The sequence below is a fragment of the Ranitomeya variabilis genome, chromosome 4 (assembly GCF_051348905.1).
Source record: "Ranitomeya variabilis isolate aRanVar5 chromosome 4, aRanVar5.hap1, whole genome shotgun sequence".
Taxonomy (NCBI): Eukaryota; Metazoa; Chordata; class Amphibia; order Anura; family Dendrobatidae; genus Ranitomeya; species Ranitomeya variabilis.
In genome coordinates, this window is record NC_135235.1 from 734,112,172 (window position 1) to 734,131,864 (window position 19,693).

Genomic DNA, 19,693 nt, shown 5'->3' on the forward strand with positions numbered 1-19,693 from the left:
CAGCTGGGAAAGATTATCAGCCCGCAATTCTGCCTGCCGTAAAATGTGATTGGGATAACCTCTTTTACTAAACCGCGACTTGAGCTCTTGCACTTGACTTTTATAGCTTTCATCATTATTGTTAATTTTTCTTAACCGCACCATTTGACTAGGAAGGTAAAATTCAGACACTGGCGGATAAAGAAATCCGCCTTTATTGGACTATCAAGTCACTTAAATCCTATACAGAATGTAACCGTGTCCCACGCGGGTTGAGAGTTTTTAAAGAAATCTCACAGTTTAAGTAGGACGTAAATTTCCAAAAAGAGTGGGAGCGGATACATCTGCAGTGCTCCCAGAATTTGTTGAAATTGGTTATTTCCCAGAACGAAAAAGACTATGCGCTGTTATGCGAGGAGTTGGACAAATCCAAACGAGAATTATCCTCACGTGTTAGCAGTGAGATTTTTAAGACTTTTGAGAAAAAACTGGAAAAAAAACTGATTTTGGTACAAATGGACACAAAAGAAAAAAAGAAAGAGAAATTTCTCAGAGATAAACGCGATTTTGACTCAGGCCAAATCTTCACATGGCATAAAAATAATCCGAGAAAATCTTTTACCAGAAATCGATCCCGGAAATTTGCAAAGCAGCATAAAAATCATCGTGATGGGTGGATCACCGATTCGGACTCCAGCGCTACTGATGACATCAGCGAAGATCTTCCTATAAGAACCGCTATGAGTGTGACAACAACTGTACCCCCAAAGCCGCAGGTCCCTTTAGGGGGAAAAAAACACAACGGGGGGGAAGAAGGAAGCGGTCCAAAAAAGCGCAAGCAGGTGTCGTGGAGACGATAACTGCATCAAGCGGAGTGGATCACACGGATGACTCTCTGCAAATACTAAACTTGTCAAGCAGAGCACTTACGGAGAATGAAACAAAAGTCTTGTCACGTGGAGTTAATTTTTGCCTGCCTGAAGACTTTGATTTATGTGAATTTAAAATTGATTTATTTAGAAGTGTCAGAAAATTGCATCTCCATAAACATTTCTGTAAGAGCAAAGTAAGCGGTGTTGCGCCAGTCACTACAGATATACCAGCAAAGGTGGGGCCGTTGGGTTTTATGGCGTATCCCACCATAGAACCTAGGGATATTGCAATGACCAGTTTATTAGCAGGGTTAGATAATATCTACGAAGGGGAAGTTGTGCCATTACAAAGTGCAGAGTGTCAAGGAGCCCCATACCCATTCATAGGGGGAGTAAAATCTAAGTGGATGCCCCCAATTTTGCCAGGGAACAATATAGACCTCTTTCAAGATCTAGTTATTAAGGACATAGAGGCCCTTCTATATAAACAGTCTCAGCAAAATTTAGCACCGCAGGAAATAAAAGCCCTGAGAGACATACAGAAATGGGATGACGTCGTCATCCGCAAAGCGGATAAAGGCGGTAACATCGTCATCCTGGATAAAAAATATTATATAGAGGAAGCTCTGTCCCAACTCAATGACACCAACACATATGCGATGTTAGATTGTAATCCCACTAACAGTATTAAAATCAAATTAAGAACGCTATTACGTAAATATGTGGAGAAAGGGACTTTAACAAAAGCACGGGCAGAGAAATTAATCCCTGAATTCCCCCACCATGCTAATTGGTATAGTATTCCCAAAGTTCACAAGAACGCAGAACATCCGCCGGGCCGCCCGATCGTCTCGGGAAAAAATTCCATCACCGAGCCCCTTTCCCAATTTTTAGATTGGCTCCTGAAACCGTTGTTAATGGAAGTACCTTCATTCGTCAAAGATTCCGGCGATTTTTTATTGGCACTTAGAGATTTCACATGGCAACCTACTTTTTCGTTCGCATCCATTGACATTGTTAATCTTTATACCAGGATACCACATCAAAAAGGGTTGGAGGCTATTGAACGTATTTTGTTGAATACGGAGAAGGATGAGAATTTCTTGTCCTTTATTCTGGAAGGTTTGGATTTTGTCCTCACTAACAATACTTTTAAGTTTCAGGATAGGTGGTACACACAAAGGGTTGGTACCACGATGGGGACCCCGGTGGCGTGTGTCTTCGCAAACCTGTTTTTAGCAGCGTTTGAGAAGCACGTCACCGGACCCCTTAATCCCTTCCTCAAGCACATACGCCTGTATTTGCGGTTTGCGGACGACGTTTTTATGGTGTGGGATGGAAGTGAGCAAAGTTTTAACGATTTTGTGACATTTTTAAATGACACTAATGATAAAAACATGAAATTTACATCCGTTTATGGAGATAAGACCCTAGATTTCTTAGATGTAAAAATTGAAATCCAAGATGGTGTCATTAACACTAGTGTTCACAGAAAAATTACCGCTACGAATAACGTGTTGCACTTTCAGAGTGCTCATCCCAACCACACCAAGTGTGGTATCCCATATAGTCAAATGGTGCGGTTAAAAAAAATTAACAATAATGATGAAAGCTATAAAAGTCAAGTGCAAGAGCTCAAGTCGCGGTTTAGTAAAAGAGGTTATCCCAATCACATTTTATGGCAGGCAGAATTGCGGGCTGATAATCTTTCCCAGCTGGATCTTCTAAAAAAGGGCAGGTATAAACGTAAAAGAGGCAATGGAATAGATAATCATAACAAGAATAAAGGGGTCTTTACTTTTATATTTAAACATAGCCCATTAGACAATGAAGTCCATTCTGCCATACGGAAAAACTGGCACGTCGTTGAAGGCGACACGGACTTTCGGAATCTGACCGAGTGCCGCCCGCTTTTCGTATACAAACGCTCGGTAAACATAGGAGATCTGGTGATAAAAAATCGTATATCTACAAACGAGAACGATTGGATAAAAAAATCCTGCCCGCACGGTAACTTTAAATGCGGCAATTGCAGTATGTGCCATTTACACAAAACCACGAATCCCCTTAAAGTGGGTACTTTAATGCATGCGGTCAAGGATTTTGTGACTTGTAAAACCGAATTTTTAGTGTATGTAATCACTTGTCCATGTAACCGGTTTTATATAGGGAAAACAATTAGGCCCCTTATGGTTCGTTTCCGTGAGCATTTCAACTCTGTGCTCACGGGAAAGGGCCGTGTTCGCTTAGTCAAACACGTACAAGAGTCGCATGGGGGGGATCCTAATCTGCTATGCTTTGCTGGACTAGAAGTGGTTAAGTTTCCGCAGCATGGCGGCGATCATAATAAATTACTCCTTCAATGTGAAGCGAGATGGATCCTTAAAACCAATGCACAAGGCCCGTGGGGGCTTAATGATAAACTGGACATGTCGATCTTCATCTAATCCGCAAAAAACTAGAGAAAGTGTTGTTGTTATTAATCACTTAATTTATATGTATTACATGTGGTACGCCGCACGCCTATTAAAGGAAATGACGTTACCTGCACAACTCACATGGACCCGTAGAAGCGCTTGTGCGGGAAACGGCCGTCCTTCGTCTCGTCTTCACTCGCTCCCTCTCCTCACCAATGCCCTAACCTGCACCGCATTGTTGTGTGAATGATCATTTTTATGGATTAAAGAATTTCCACACTAGAAGAAAACGGGTGAGTGCTGCTTTTTCTTTTTCTCTCATATTACATTTGGATGTGTTGCCACCTACTGAACAGCACCTCCCTATCTTCTATACAAGCAATATCCATTTTACCTCTGACGGATGTCCGCAGCTGTGGTGTCTTAATTTGAGTACTTTCAGTGCCAGCTAGCCCTTTTTCTCTTTGCAAATATATTTTATAAAAATGCATAAGCCTCCTCTACACTATAATACTGACTGGCCATTTTACTTGTTTTTATTTTTCTGGAAATAGAAAACTCTGTTGTAATGTGACTGACGTGACATTACTGAGGTGACCAAAATTTTGGGGACACAATTGAGAAAAGCCTTATTTTTAAGCCTAACCCTAACTTTAGAATAAACTCTAACTTTAGCCTAACAGTATCCTTAACTTTAACAGTAACCCTAACTTTAGCCTAACAGCAACTCTAACTTTAGCCTATCAGTAACCCTATCTTTAGCCTAACAGTAACCCTATCTTTAGTCTAACAGTAACCCTAAAATTAGCCTAGCAGTAACCCTAACTTTAGCCTAACAGTAACCCTAAGGCCATGTTCACACTTTGCGGCGTCCCTCTGCGGGTTCTCCCGCAGCGGAATTGATAAATCTGCAGGGCAAAACCGCTGCGGTTATCCCTGCAGATTTATCGCGGTTTGTTCCGCGATTTCCGCTGCGGGATTACTCCTATACTATTGATGCTGCATATGCAGCAATATGCAGCATCAATAGTAATGTTAAAAATAATAAAAATTGGTTATACTCACCCTCTGATGTCCGGATCTTTTCGGCGCTGCACGCGGCGCTCCGGTTCCAAAGATGCTGTGCCGAGAAGGACCTTCGTGACGTCACGGTCATGTGACCGCGGCGTCATCACGGTCATGTGACCGCGGCGTCATCACGGTCATGTGACCGCGGCGTCATCACGGTCATGTGACCGCGACGTCACCACAGGTCCTGCTCGCACAGCAAACCGGAGACCGGACGGCCGTGTGCAGCGCTGAGAGGTGAGTATATCATTATTTTTTATTTTAATTCTTTTTTTTTACACTATTCATGCTTCCCAGGGCCTGGAGGAGAGTCTCCTCTCCTCCACCCCGGGTAGCAACCGCGCATTATCCGCTTACTTCCCGCAACGTGGGCACAGCCCCATGCGGGAAGTAAGCGGTTCAATGCATTTCTATGGGTGCAGAATCGCAGCGATTCTGCACAAAGAAGTGACATGCTGCGGGTTGTAAACCGCTGCGTTTCTGCGCTGTTTTTCCCGCAGCATGTGCACTGCGGTTTGCGGTTTCCATAGGGTTTACATGTTAATGTAAACGCTATGGAAACTGCTGCGGACCCGCAGCATCAAAATCGCCGTGGATCCGCGGTAAAACCGCAAAGTGTGAACGTGGCCTAATAGTAACCCTAACTTTAGCCCCAACACTAACCCTAACTGTGGCACTAACCCTAACCTGCCTTATTTATTTTTTTACTTTATAGCAAGATCGCTGACTGACACAGCTGTTGCCAGCAGCACTTCTAACACTGTTTCTCCTCTAATCTCTCACTGATGAGATCTGAGGAGATATAGCGTTTTTATGAGGCAGATCGACTGGGAAGGTTCGTTGCTGCAATCAACTTTCCTAGTGATTTGTCTCATTGGCTGGTGTGACGCTGACGTCATCAGGACCTGAACCAATCAGGTGTCAATGAGGGCAGGGTCACAGGAAGTATTGTGCGCCGGAATCTCCTTGTTATAAGGTACGTGGGGGTCCTGATGAGCACAAAACCGTAGACCAAAGTCAGTGCTGCACAAAGCCCTGCTAGCGCTGATGACCTTTTTTGGTCAAGAAGCGGTTAATTAAGGGTACCATAATTTCTGTCCAGGCCTATTTCCTGAGTTTTATTATTTTTTTTTAATTCTGTGGAAACATGGTTGAAAAGCAATGTCTGACTTTCATTTGTTCATTTTCATAGATTTTTGATTTATTATTACTTTTGTCAGATTCAAGATATTTCTGTGACCATTGTGGGTTTTTCTGTCATTAAGTGAGGGGTACCAACAATTTAGACAATGTGTGTAATAGGAATTAATACTATGACTCCACAGCCACTTTCCGGAAATTAACACGCAGTGGATGTTGGAGAGAGAAAATTACACATTCGCCATTTTATTACCCAGCACATAGTGCCCATATTGTGCTCTAGGGGACACACACCACAAATTAAGTGGATTCTTCTCACTATAATATTGCTAAATACAGGGATCCTAAATGTTGTTTGAGTCCCACTGCAAGACTCAGAAGTGAAAGCTGATTTTGCTGGGTTGGTTTATAGAAACGCTGTTGCTTTTCAACAGCCTTTGAGCCACTAATAGTGTGGGAACCTGTTTTTCCATTTACAGATGATAGACCTGAGTGGGGACTTGTTTTTGTGAGATAAGAATTGGTTTCATTTTCGCCTACATAACATTGATTAGTTTCTTTTTATTTGATATTTGGGAGGCAGAATGAACAAACAGTTGAACACCACGCACTACTGGTTCATCCAACAATGTTTTCTATTAGACTGTGAACTGTCATTGTCTTGGTAAATAATTAATTAAATATTTTTACATAGCTTGCAATTGTTATGGACAGTTTAACTAACACAAAGCACCAAAAATGCAGTCAAACAACGTCCAAATTATGCAAAATAGAAAACAACTTTATTGAGTTAAAATACACAGGTGCACAGTATGACAGGCAAAAAATTCCCCTACACAAGCCCGCACCCACATATCTCTCACAGAAAGGGACCACACTGCGGTGCACTGATATTCACTATAAATCGCATATGTAATCAGTCCAAATATGCTATAATAGCGGCAATAATGAGAAAGTATCAACCGATGGTAAATGCAGCCTTATGGATAAATATCATGGACCTAGTACGTACCGCAGTGATGGATCAATATAAGTGTGCACCGCAGTCACGTCCTCCCCGACGCGCGTTTCGGCAGGTGGCCTTCCTCAGGGGGGTGCCCAAAGACGCAAAGGGCACAGATTAAGTAGCGAGCAATCCGGAAATAGCGGCGCACACATGTGCAGCCGCATCGCACCACCACATCCGGCCTGCACAGGCCGCGGGACCGGAAACACACGGGCCCCATGTGATCCGCCCACCAGGCATGGCAAAACCGAAGAGGAGCGCGGTGCGACCGCGCATGCGCGAACCACAGCCGCGGCCATGTTAAAGAAGGGCAAATATACTGGCAATATGGGTAAAACCGAAAAACAAAACAAAAAAGTGAAAACACATATAATATAACCAACCCATGTGAAATGGAAGATGGGGAGTACATAGGCATAAAGATAACAAAGCCTAATGCAATTATTATACATATAGAAGGATCAAGCACAAATATTAATATATTAATATATACAGCACGTGCCGCCGTCATTTCTGCACACATTGAGGGGAAATAAGTGCAAGCACATATATAAGGAATGAATCACCAACAAATCATGACGTAAAAAAATCAAATCAAAACAAAAATATTATATCATAAAGTCCATGAAAAGGCAAATTACTAGATAACATAGTCCATAATATATGTGTCTCCGGATGTCGAATGGTAGAAGATATTGATATTTGTTGAAATATTCCATCCGTGTATCCAATAATGCAGGTATATATTGAAAATATATTTTTGACGGCCGCCGGATTACTTGTCCCATCAACCAGTCACAGCCCGGAAAAGCTAAAATTCGAATAAAATTGGAAAATAGCATTAAAAACAAAGGAGAGACCGCAAATGCGGGACAGTACAGAGGAAACGATGCACAGCAGTCGAGCGACTATATAAACGGGGCAAACGACAGGCATTCATTCAGTCCATGGGGCTGAACAGTCTGTAAACACCAGATCCAACGCGTTTCCAGCATACCAAGTCTCTTAGAGAGACGGCCACCTCTAATATTTATTTTGAGGGCATCAATTCCCCTTACTTTCAACATTGTCGCATCACAATTGTGAAATGTTTTGAAGTGCCTCGGCAATGTCTTAAGTGTGGCTGTGTCAACATGGCCGGCGGCCGCCTGGATCCCCAGCACATGCTCCCTCACGCGGACTTTAAACTGGCGAGTGGTAAGGCCGACATATATAAGTCCGCAGGGGCATGTGGCGTAATAGATGACATATCTAGTGGTACAGGTGATCCGTTGTCTAATGGAAAATCTCCTTGTACCACCAGAATTGAAAAAACAGTCACTTCTCTCTATATTGGGGCAGGCGACACACCGGCCACATGGAACACAACCCACCCTAGGTGTAAACCTATCTAGGAAAGTAGTTTAAGTAGAAATGTTCAATAATATAAAACTCAAGGATATTTTATTAAAAATAAATGTTTTTTTTTATCTTAGCAGATGACTGTACCAGGAGATCAGAGGGACAGCTGACATCTTCAATTTTTAAATCTGATGATCTTGAGATCCTACAAGATACAACTGAAGTGATTGCTGTTACTGCAGATATATCATCATCCATTCACAGCAAAGATCTATCATCTGATCCTATGAAACAGGTCCCATCTTCTTATTCATTACTGATTACTAAGGAAAATCAAAGTCACAAAAGAGGCATTAAAAAACAAACTGCTCCTAAAGCAAAGAAGTCATTTTCATGTTCAGAATGTGGGAAATGTTTTAACAAGAAATCACATTTTGTTAGACACCAAAGAAGTCACACAGGGGAGAAGCCTTTTTCTTGTTCAGAATGTGGGAAATGTTTTAACCAGAAAGTGAATCTTGATAAACACCAAAGAATCCACACAGGAGAGAAGCCTTTTTCATGTTCAGAATGTGGGAAATGTTTTACTCAGAAGTCACGTCTTGTTACACATGAGAGAACTCACACAGGGGAGAAGCCTTTTTCCTGTTCAGAATGTGAGAAATGTTTTACCCTTCAAGACAATCTTGTTAGACACCAAATAACTCACACAGGGGGGAAGCCTTTTTCCTGTTCAGAATGTGGGAAATGTTTTAACCAGAAATCAGAGTTGGTTAGGCACCATAGTACTCACTCAGGGGAGAAGCATTTTTCCTGTTCAGAATGTGGGAAATGTTTTACCCAGAAATCACATTTAGTTACTCACCAGATAACCCACACAGGGATGAAGCCTTTTTCATGTTCAGAATGTGGGAAAAGTTTTAACCAGAAAGTGAATCTTGATGAACACCAAAGAATCCACACAGGAGAGAAGCCTTTTTCATGTTCAGAATGTGGGAAATGTTTTACTCAGAAGTCAAGTCTTGTTACACATGAGAGAACTCACACAGGGGAGAAGCCTTTTTCCTGTTCAGAATGTGAGAAATGTTTTACCCTTCAAGGCAATCTTGTTAGACACCAAATAACTCACACAGGGGGGAAGCCTTTTTCCTGTTCAGAATCTGGGAAATGTTTTAACCAGAAATCAGAGTTGGTTAGGCACCATAGTACTCACTCAGGGGAGAAGCATTTTTCCTGTTCAGAATGTGGGAAATGTTTTACCCAGAAATCACATTTAGTTACTCACCAGATAACCCACACAGGGATGAAGCCTTTTTCATGTTCAGAATGTGGGAAAAGTTTTAGCCAGAAAGGGAATCTTGTTAGTCACCAGAGAACCCACACTGGGGAGAAGCCTTTTTCCTGTTCAGAATGTGGGAAATGTTTTAACCAGAAATCACATCTTGTTAATCACCATAGAACTCACACAGGGGAGAAGCCTTTTTCATGTTCAGAATGTGAGAAATGTTTTACCCTTCAAGAGAATCTTGTTAGACACCAAATAACTCACACAGGGGAGAAGCCTTTTTCTTGTTCAGAATGTGGGAAATGTTTTAAATGGAAAGTGCTTTTAGTTAGACATCAGAGCAGTCACACAGAGGAGAAGCGTTTTTCATTTTCTTAATGTGGGAAATATTTTACTTGGAAATCAACTGTTAATAAACATCAGAGATGTCACATAGGGGAGAAGCCTTTTTTAAGTTCATAATGTTGGAATAGTTTTAACCAAAATTTAATCTTCTGTAATGGGTTGTCTCTTGTCATTCCTCATGTTTGCTGACAAAAGGATAAAATTAAACTTTATTAACTCCAAATGTAAAACCATACCCATAATTTACCCCCTGAAGGTTAGTCAGTAGGTGACTAATAGAAAAAACATGTATCCCACAGTTCAGTGTATAGGGTGAGGTGACGTATACACACTCACTCTCCATTTCTACGGGTTTCATCGTCCTCACCAAAGGCGACTCGTCAGGAGACTATTTAATGTGAGTGAGCCCCAGGTATCCATAGTAAGATCCCTCGAACGGGACAGAATGGAATACCTGGGGGACACATGTGCTATCTCCAGTTAGACCCCGAATGTGTGGTAGCTGTCCCAGCGGGATAAATGGACAAACAGATATGGTAGAGCTGACCGGCGGACACCGGGTATGAGATATGAAGCTGGCTCTGGTGAATGAAGTCAGATTCTAGGTAGATGGGAGGAAGCTGGCTCCAGCACCTTTAGTGTTGTCCAGGAGTTCGGATGGCGAGTGACGGAACGGGATGGCACTTGAGTATGTAGGTACAGGTGTCATCTTAGGATAGCCGAACCACTGATCACTGATATTCTGTGGAAACAAACAATATAAGCAGAGTGCCAAACAGAATGCTATAGCAGCGCAGACAGAGGGAGAGAGAAGCAGCAACAGGACGCCGAGGAACAGACAGAGAACGAGGATCCAGACAGGGACCTCACAGAGGTACGGAAGCAGCCTCAGGAGCGGGTGAGGGACCAGAACTGGGGGCAGCACCAGAACCCAGTGTAACATGCTGTTAATTAGTAGTGGAGACAAATTGTCCTGAACTAAACTCCGTTTTCAGATGGCCCAATATGTACCACTCAGGGAAAACTTACCTGCTCCAAAGATCAATAGCAGCTTCTAACTAATGGCCATGCTGCAGTCTGTCAAGGAATGAGTGCAATATCGTTATAAAGAATAGGGATATGTGCAACCATAATGTCTGGAAAATCTGTGCCATTATTTAGTATGAGTATGGAGATTATCTCTAAAAGTTAAGTGTTCCTTGAGAGTTATATACTTTATTTTCACATACTATCTATTCCTGACACCAGAGTGGCTTATAAACTTACAAAGTAAATACAGTTGTGGCCAAAAGTATTGACACCCCTGCAGTTCTGTCAGATAATACTCAGTTTCTTCCTGAAAATGATTGCAAACACAAATTCTTTGTTGTTATTATTATCTTCATTTAATTTGTCTTAAATGAAAAAACATAAAAAGAATTGTCCTAAAGCCAAATTGGATATAATTCCACACCAAACATAAAAAAGGGGTGGACAAAAGTATTGGCACTGTTCAAAAAATCATGTGATGCTTCTCTAATTTGTGTAATTAACAGCACCTGTAACTTACCTGTGGCACCTAACAGGTGTTGGCAATAACTAAATCACACTTGCAGCCAGTTGACATGGATTAAAGTTGACTCAACCTCTGTCCTGTGTCCTTGTGTGTTCCACATTGAGCATGGAGAAAAGAAAGAAGACCTAAGAACTGTCTGAGGACTTGAGAAACCAAATTGTGAGGAAGCATGAGCAATCTCAAGGCTACAAGTCCATCTCCAAAGACCTGAATGTTCCTGTGTCTACCGTGCGCAGTGTCATCAAGAAGTTTAAAGCCCATGGCACTGTGGCTAACCTCCCTAGATGTGGACGGAAAAGAAAAATTGACAAGAGATTTCAACGCAAGATTGTGCGGATGTTGGATAAAGAACCTCGACTAACATCCAAACAAGTTCAAGCTGCCCTGCAGTCCGAGGGTACAACAGTGTCAACCCGTACTATCCGTCGACATCTGAATAAAAAGGGACTGTATGGCAGGAGACCCAGAAAGACCCCACTTCTTACCCCGAGACATAAAAAAGCCAGGTTGGAGTTTGCCAAAACTTACCTGAAAAAGCCTAAAACGTTTTGGAAGAATGTTCTTTGGTCAGATGAGACAAAAGTAGAGCTTTTTGGGCAAAGGCATCAATATAGCGTTTACAGGGGAAAAAAAGAGGCATTCAAAGAAAAGAACACGGTCCCTATAGTCAAACATGGCGGAGGTTCCCTGATGTTTTGGGGTTGCTTTGCTGCCTCTGGCACTGGACTGCTTGACCGTGTGCATGGCATTATGAAGTCTGAAGACTACCAACACATTTTGCAGCATAATGTAGGGTCCAGTGTGAGAAAGCTGGGTCTCCCTCAGAGGTCATGGGTCTTCCAGCAGGACAATGACCCAAAACACACTTCAAAAAGCACTAGAAAATGGTTTGAGAGAAAGCACTGGAGACTTCTACGGTGGTCAGCAATGAGTCCAGACCTGAATCCCATAGAAAACCCGTGGAGAGATCTAAAAATGGCAGTTTGGAGAAGGCGCCCTTCAAATATCAGGGACCTGGAGCAGTTTGCCAAAGAAGAATGGTCTAAAATTCCAGCAGAGCATTGTAAGAAACTCATTGATAGTTACCAGAAGCGGTTGGTCGTAGTTATTTTGGCTAAAGGTTGTGCAACCAAGTATTAGGCTGAGGGTGCCAATACTTTTGTCTGACCCATTTTTGGAGTTTTGTGTGAAATTATCAATGTTTTGCTTTTTGCTTCATTCTCTTTTGTGTTTTTTCATTTAAGACAAATTAAATGAAGATAATAATACCAAAGAATTTGTGTTTGCAATCATTTTCAGGAAGAAACTGAGTATTATCTGACAGAATTGCAGGGGTGTCAATACTTTTGGCCACAACTGTAGGTTGAGGTCTGGGATCTGCCAATATGTGGCTGGTTTGAGTGAGTGTGTATAAGTCACCTCCCCCTATATACTAAGCTGTGACAGTCCCGACGAGTACTCCAGCAGCTGTGCTCTGCTTGTGATGTCCCTGCCATGTGCTGCTTACAAGCATAAAGCAGCTGCTGGCTTCGGAGCAGAACTCTGTGAGGGAGCGCCAGGTAGGTAAGTATAAATTTTTTTTTAAAATGTTTTCTGATGGGGCGATGCATACCAGGATGGGGGCGGAGGGCACTTATAATGATTGGGCCAGTCATATCAGAAAAGGGATGGGGCCCTGCATACCAGGATGAAATGAGGGCCTTCATACTAGTATAGGGATGAGGGTGATCATTCCTGTCTGGATAGGGATGAGGGGGCAAAATAGACCAGGGTAGGAGATATTAAGTACGGAGTTGACCACATTTTTTGCTTCAATTGTTTTCCTAATTTCCTCCTCTAAAATCTAGGTGCGTCTTATACTTCAAAAAATACGGTATATATATCTTTTTTTTTTCTCAGTGAACTCATTCGTCATGTTTGGCCTCAGTAAAATAAAAACACTCATACTCCGCTGGCGTGCCGGCTCCGCTTCATTGGTGTCGAGACTCACTGTCCTGGGGCTTATGTGAGGTTGTTACATCACACGAGCCCTGCACCCGATCAGCGGCAGCTTCACTGTTCTTTCCTTCGGACGTATTGAACATGACCAGGAAGCCAGGGCCGCGGCTGCTCTCTGGCTGCCTCATGATGCTTGATTTGTCCGAAGGTGGGGACAGTGACGTCAGCGCTGATTGGGCACAGGGCTCACATGACGTAAAACCTCAGTAGAGCCCCAAGAACTCAAGCGCCGACACCAGTGAAACGCCGCCACCATGGGAGGTTTGTATGAGGATTTTTATTTTAACAGGACCAAACATGAGGAATGAGAAGGGCTTGTCCACCTAGTTGTCAACCTCCATAAACATCAAAAATCCCACACAGGGAAAATCCATTATTATACCTAGTGTGAGAAATGAATTACAGGAAAATCGTATTTTGTCGACCTTCAAAAATAATTCAGACGGTGAGAACCTATATATATTATTGACAAATTGTACAAAAACATGATGTGCGTTCGAGGTGAGAATATTATATGGAAATTTTAGAGGATAAACCAAATACCAAAATAACTCCTGTTTATTAGGTAAAGTATAAAAGAATTGCACCATTTTCCATACCCGTCACATATCCATTTTTCATGATCTCGGGCTGAGAGAATGCTTATTTTTTGTGTGCAGAGCTGACGTTTTTAATGATACCATTTATGATCGCCTGTTATTTCATTTTAATGCAGTATTACAGCGACCAAAAAAATGTAATTCCGATGTTTTGACTTAAAATCGTTACGCCGTTTAGCGATCGTGTTAATTCTTTTTTTATGTTGATAGATCAAGCGATTCTGAACGCGGCGATACCAAATATGTGTATATTTTATTTTTTTATTTTATTTTGAATGGGGCGAAAGGGAGTAATTTGAACTTTTATTTTTTTTATATTTTTAAAAACATTTTTTTTCTTTTGGCATTGTGAAGACATACAGCATTGTATCTTAATTAACCAGATGACTATTTTTAGCAAAGAATAATAGAATGTTATCTGTATGTTGATTTCTGGTTGGTCAAGAAAACAGACTTTTGTTTGTGTAGGCCGGTAATATTGACTTTTATTGTGGCTTTTCCTTGATTTACTAGTGATGTTTGCTGATATGCTAATTATCCATTGTGTTATGGAGCCAGTTTGTTGACCTCTAAAGGTACCTTCACACTTAGCAACGCTGCAGCGATGCAGACAACGATGCCGATCGCTGCAGCGTCGCTGTTTGGTCGCTGGAGAGCTGTCACACAGACCGCTCTCCAGCGACCAATGATGCCGAGGTCCCCGGGTAACCAGGGTAAACATCGGGTTGATAAGCGCAGGGCCGCGCTTAGTAACCCGATGTTTACCCTGGTTATCATCGTAAAAGTAAAAAAAACAAACAGTACATACTCACCTTCGCGTCCCCCGGCGTCCGCTTCCTGCACTGACTGTGAGTGCCGACCCTAACAGCAGAGCGGTGACGTCACCGCTGTGCTGTGCTTTCACTTTACAGCCGGCGCTCAGTCAGTGCAGGAAGCGGACACCGGGGGACGCGAAGGTGAGTATGTACTGTTTGTTTTTTTTACTTTTACGATGGTAACCAGGGTAAAAATCAGGTTACTAAGCGCGGCCCTGCGCTTAGTAACCCGATGTTTACCCTGGTTACCATTGTAAAACATCGCTGGTATCGTTGCTTTTGCTGTCAAACACAACGATACACGCCGGTCTGACGACCAAATAAAGTTCTGAACTTTAACCAACGACCAGCGATATCACAGCAGGATCCTGATCGCTGCTACCTGTCACACTCAACGATGTCGCTAGCCAGGACGCTGCAACGTCATGGATCGCTAGCGATATCGTTTAGTGTGAAGGTACCTTAAAGCAGAGAGGGAAAAACTATGCAAATAGTTTAAATAATGAAGTAATGCTACTTGATCTCGTCTCCAATCTTGCCCTTTATGTAAATACTGAATGAGAGACACTTGTTAAGTCTAAAAATAGGTTACATGACTCTGTATAAAGAGACTCTGGGAGAGAAACAGCCAGAGAGATTCTGCCAAGACACCCATATATCCAAAGGACCAGAGACAGGACAGCAGCCGTTTTACATCATGGCTCCATTACGAGGGACACTTATCTATAATTCTATAAGAAACAACCTTAGGGGTTTTCTGCCTCCGTTGGAAGAATACAGATCTGCTCCATTGGCCATCGCTGAACCATGGATACAATTGGAGAAGCCAGGCTGTGATCCTCAGATCAACTGTCCTTGTACCTTACATGGACTCAATGGACTGTCATCTTCCTACACTTGTCGTTACCTCCTCTCTGTGTGCATGCCATAGGTGAGGTTTTGACCCTGGAAGATCTGTAGTCACAGCTGCCATTATCTCTGCGAGTCAGCGGAAGGGCGAGACTCTGTAATGTGCACCGTCTTGGGTACTGTGCTAGGACTGTTCTATGTGTTATCTGCCTGTCTTGTGGTTTAAGAAATCATTTCCGCACTGTTTTACCCACACCCTGTGTTGTCTGAGTAGCGTTTTCCCCATATTAAAAGGAGAGAAGGCATGTGGCGGGACAATCCCCGGTCAATGCAGTTTCGGCTAGGCCCCCAGAACACCCCCCCCGTGTCCCCACAGGCATGCTTCAATAGTCTCCATTGGAGACTAGAAGCTGTCATAACCTGATTGGCTCTGCTACATACAGGCGTTGATCTAATCGCCTGTATGTAGCAGACTTACAGGTCTGCTGAAGACCACTGGTTGTCATACCAACCCATCGGTGACCCTTGCCGGAAAAGATGTCGGCTCAGTGCCGGACTCCACATCAAAGGGACGGAGTCCGACATCGGCATACATTTACACCTTATGTCAGAAAGGCTTTACAGGGGATTGTTTTAGCAGAGACAGAAGTGGTAATCAATCATGTATACATACAAATAATTACAAAAATACACAGCTTATAATGATAACTAGTATGTAGTTAAGACAATAAAATATAATCTGGGTGAACCATGCGTAGATATAAAAATTCAGGCAAATGTAGCTCCATCTAGTGGCTATGTGCAAGAGTGCCATCATACAGTAAGATATATCCTAAGAGAGTGTCACTATCAAGGTTGAAATGAGATTAAGTGCACCATACAGTTGTGCTCAAAAGTTTACATATCTCAGCAGAATTGTTGCTTTCTTGGCCTTTTTTCAGAGAATACGATTGATAACACCAAACCTTTTTCTCCACTCATGGTTAGTGGTTGGGTGAAGCCATTTATTGTCAAACTATTGTGTTTTCTCTTTTTAACCCCTTCAAGACCCTTCCCTTTTTCATTTTTGCTTTTCAGTTTTTGCTCCCCTTCTTCCCAGAGCCATAACTTTTATGTTTTTCTGTAAAAACGGCCATGTGAGGGCTTGTTTTTTTGCTGGACCAGTTGTACTTTTGAGTGACATCATTGGTTTTACCATGTTGTGTACTAGAAAACTGGAAAAAATTCCAAGTGCGGTGAAATTGCAAAAAAAAGTTCAATTTCACAATGGTTTTTTGGATTTTTTTTTTTACCATGTTCTCCAAATGCTAAAACTGAGTTGCTATTATGATTCTCCAGGTCATTACGAGTTCATAGACACCAGACATGTCTAAGTTCTTTTTTATTTAAGTGGAGAAAAAAAATCCAAAGTTTGCTAAAAAAAAAAAAAAAAATTGTGCCATTTTCCGAGATTTCTGGCGTCTCCATTTTTCATGATCTCGGGTTGGGTGAGGGCTTATTTTTTGCCTGCTGAGCTGATGATTTTGGTGCAGATACAATGTTATGATCGCCCGTTATTGCATTTTAATGCAATGTCGCGGCAACCAAAAAACGTAATTCTGGCGTTTTGAAATTTTTCTTGCTACACTGTTTAGCGATCAGGTTATTCCTTTTTTATTGATTGGGTGATTCTGAATGCGGCGATACAAAATATGTGTATGTTTGTTTTTTAAATTTTTTTTATTTTGAATGAGGCGAAAGGGGGGTAATTTAAACTTGTTATATTTTTTTTATATTTTTAAGAACTTTTTTTAGAAGCTGCCATAGCCCGATCAGCTCTGCTATATAGAGGTGATGATCAGATCGCCTCTCAGTACCGGAGCCCACATCAAAGGGAGCTAAGCGACCTCTGCAGTACAGATGACCCTGATGAAAATTTCACATACCCATTTCTTAATACCATGTATTGTCCCCTCTTGCATCAATGACAGCTTGATGTCTTTTGTGGTAGGTGTGGATGAGTTTCTTCATTTTCTCAGATGGTAAAGCTGCCCACTTTTCTTGGCATAAAGCCTCCAGTTCCTTTAAATTTATTCCTGGGCTGTCTAGCATGAACTGCGAGCTTAATATCTTCCCAGAGTGGCTCAATGATGTTGAGGACAGGAGACTGAGATGGCCACTCCAGAATCTTCACTTTGGTCTGCTGTAGCCAATCACAGGCCGCCTTGGTCTTGTGTTTTGGATCGTTGTCATGTTGGAACATCTAAGTACGTCCCATGCGCAGTCCGAAAGTCCACTACTGTCTCCATAGTCCTAGATGCAAAGGTATAGCCCGGGAAAAAGTTAAAGGACCCACTTTATGAGGGATTTTGGGTTCCGCATCCTTGCGCTCTATATATATATATGGGCCAAATATATATGGGCTAAATAACATCTTAAATTACCAATCTTGTTAGCTCTAAGGGTGTCCGCATATGTATTGAAAATATCTTATATGATGCAATGTGCAAGCGCACTAGCATATATATAATGCATTGTCCTTTTTATGCCTCTGAGCGCGCAAGCGTATATGAATGAATGTGGTAACATCAACGCTGTGTGGCTTATTAATAAATATTGTACTGGTCTAGTGCCATCCTCATATCCACCCAATGGGCGGTATCTCTTTATAACTTCTAAATGCGCAAGCGCAATGTCATCCATGAGAGGGGCTGGGACAGACTACCGTACACCAGTGCGCAAGCGCAATTAAATCCAAGCTGGAACATATGCTGCGCAAGTGCATATAATGGTGAGAAGGACTTGTAATGCGCGCGGGCGCAATAGACTAAACGACCCGAGGTCTCCATTTCCGTGTCTCGTCCGAATGGGACAGACTACCGTACAACAGTACGCAGGTACAGCTAAGCCCAAGCCTTAGTACATGTTTGTGCAGGCGCACTTAGGGGTGAGAAGGATTTGTAATGCGTGCACGCGCAATATACTAAACGACCCGAGGTTTCCATTTCTGGGTCACCTTCGAACATGCCAGTAATCCTGGCTGTAAACCGCTTCCCACAGCTGAATCATGGCTGCTAATTAAGGTATTTATAAATGGATAAGAGCACTGACTTTAGACATTACCACCTTGAGAAAGACACTGTGTGTGTCGTAACGCGTGGGTCCTTTAACTTTTTCCCGGGCTGTACCTTTGCATCTAGGACTATGGAGACAGTAGTGGACTTTCGGACTGTATAGGGTGAAGTATGAAAGGCATTTAATGCTGGTCATTGCTCTATGTGGCATGTTTAGCTTCTCATTTTAAGGTTATAAGGGAGCTCATTTTGGATACTTGTATCCCTGTGGACCATTACAGACCATATAGACCCTATACAATTTATTTGGGACTGATGCATTCATATGGGCTATAAATGCCACTGTTATATTTTTGCCATCATGTATAAATAGCACATATATTTAGTCTTTATACATATTACCTGTATCATGGGTTGTGTATGTCATTTGTGAAATATTTTCTCATGTTGGTGTTTGGCATATGTGTCTCTGCTACCCTACTGTCCACCCAAGTCTCCACACTATGACTTGTATACACTGTGTTCCAAATTATTATGCACATAGAGTTTAGGAGTGATGAGGTTAGATTTTTTTTGTTTGTCATTTAAACTCATTGATGGTGATGTGTGTCAGGGCTCTTTATATCACTGAAAGCAATTGCAGATACCTGTGCAAATTAGTTTGGCAGGTGTGTCCAAATAAAAGCAAGACTACTTAAGAAGGCTGTTCCACATTATTAAGCAGCCTACATTTTTTGCCAAAATGGGAAAGAAAAAGGATGTGTCGGCTGCTCAGAAGCAACAAATTGTGGAGTATTTAGGTCAAGGCATGACTACAATCAACATTGCCAAGACACTTCATCGTGATCATCGCACAATCAAGAAGTATGTAGCTGATTCCCAGCACACACGTGTGCGTGCAGATAAGGAAAAATTGAGGACTCTTTCCAACAGGCAATTGCATAAGGTTAAAAGAGCAGCTGCAAAAATGCCTTGTCATAGCAGCAGACAAGTTTTTGAAGCTGCTGGTGCCTCCAACGTCCCCAGAACAACAAGATGCAGGGTCCTTCAGAGGTTTGCAGCTGTGCGTAAGCCATCCTGTTGACCACCTCTATCCACTGCACACAAGCAGAAACGGCTCCAGTGGACCAAACGATACATGAAGACTGACTTCCAAACTGTTTTGTTCACCAATGAGTGCCGTACAACGCTCGATGGTCCAGATGGATGGAGTGGAGGATGGCTGGTTGATGGACACCCCATGAAAACACGGCTAAGGCACCAACAAGGAGGAGGTGGAGTAATGTTTTGGGCTGGAATCATGGGGAGAGAGATTGTCGGCCCCTTTATGATCCCTGAAGGGGTAAAGATGAACTCCATAATCTATGTGGA

The 19,693-nt window shown here is 42.3% G+C and overlaps 1 protein-coding gene across 2 annotated transcripts in view; it reads left to right on the forward strand.

Annotated features, from left to right (window-relative positions):
* Positions 1-9,751, forward strand: part of LOC143767936 (uncharacterized) — a 31,465-nt gene extending 21,714 nt beyond the window's left edge. The window contains exon 11 of one of the 2 annotated variants that reach the window (XM_077256471.1): positions 7,961-9,751. In XM_077256471.1, coding sequence (XP_077112586.1) covers positions 7,961-9,486 — 1,526 coding nt within the window. In that variant the 3' untranslated portion in view covers positions 9,487-9,751. Of the gene's footprint in view, positions 1-7,957 lie in introns of both variants that reach the window. The other variant, XM_077256470.1, reaches the window with a different exon arrangement.
* Positions 9,752-19,693: the final 9,942 nt, after the last annotated feature.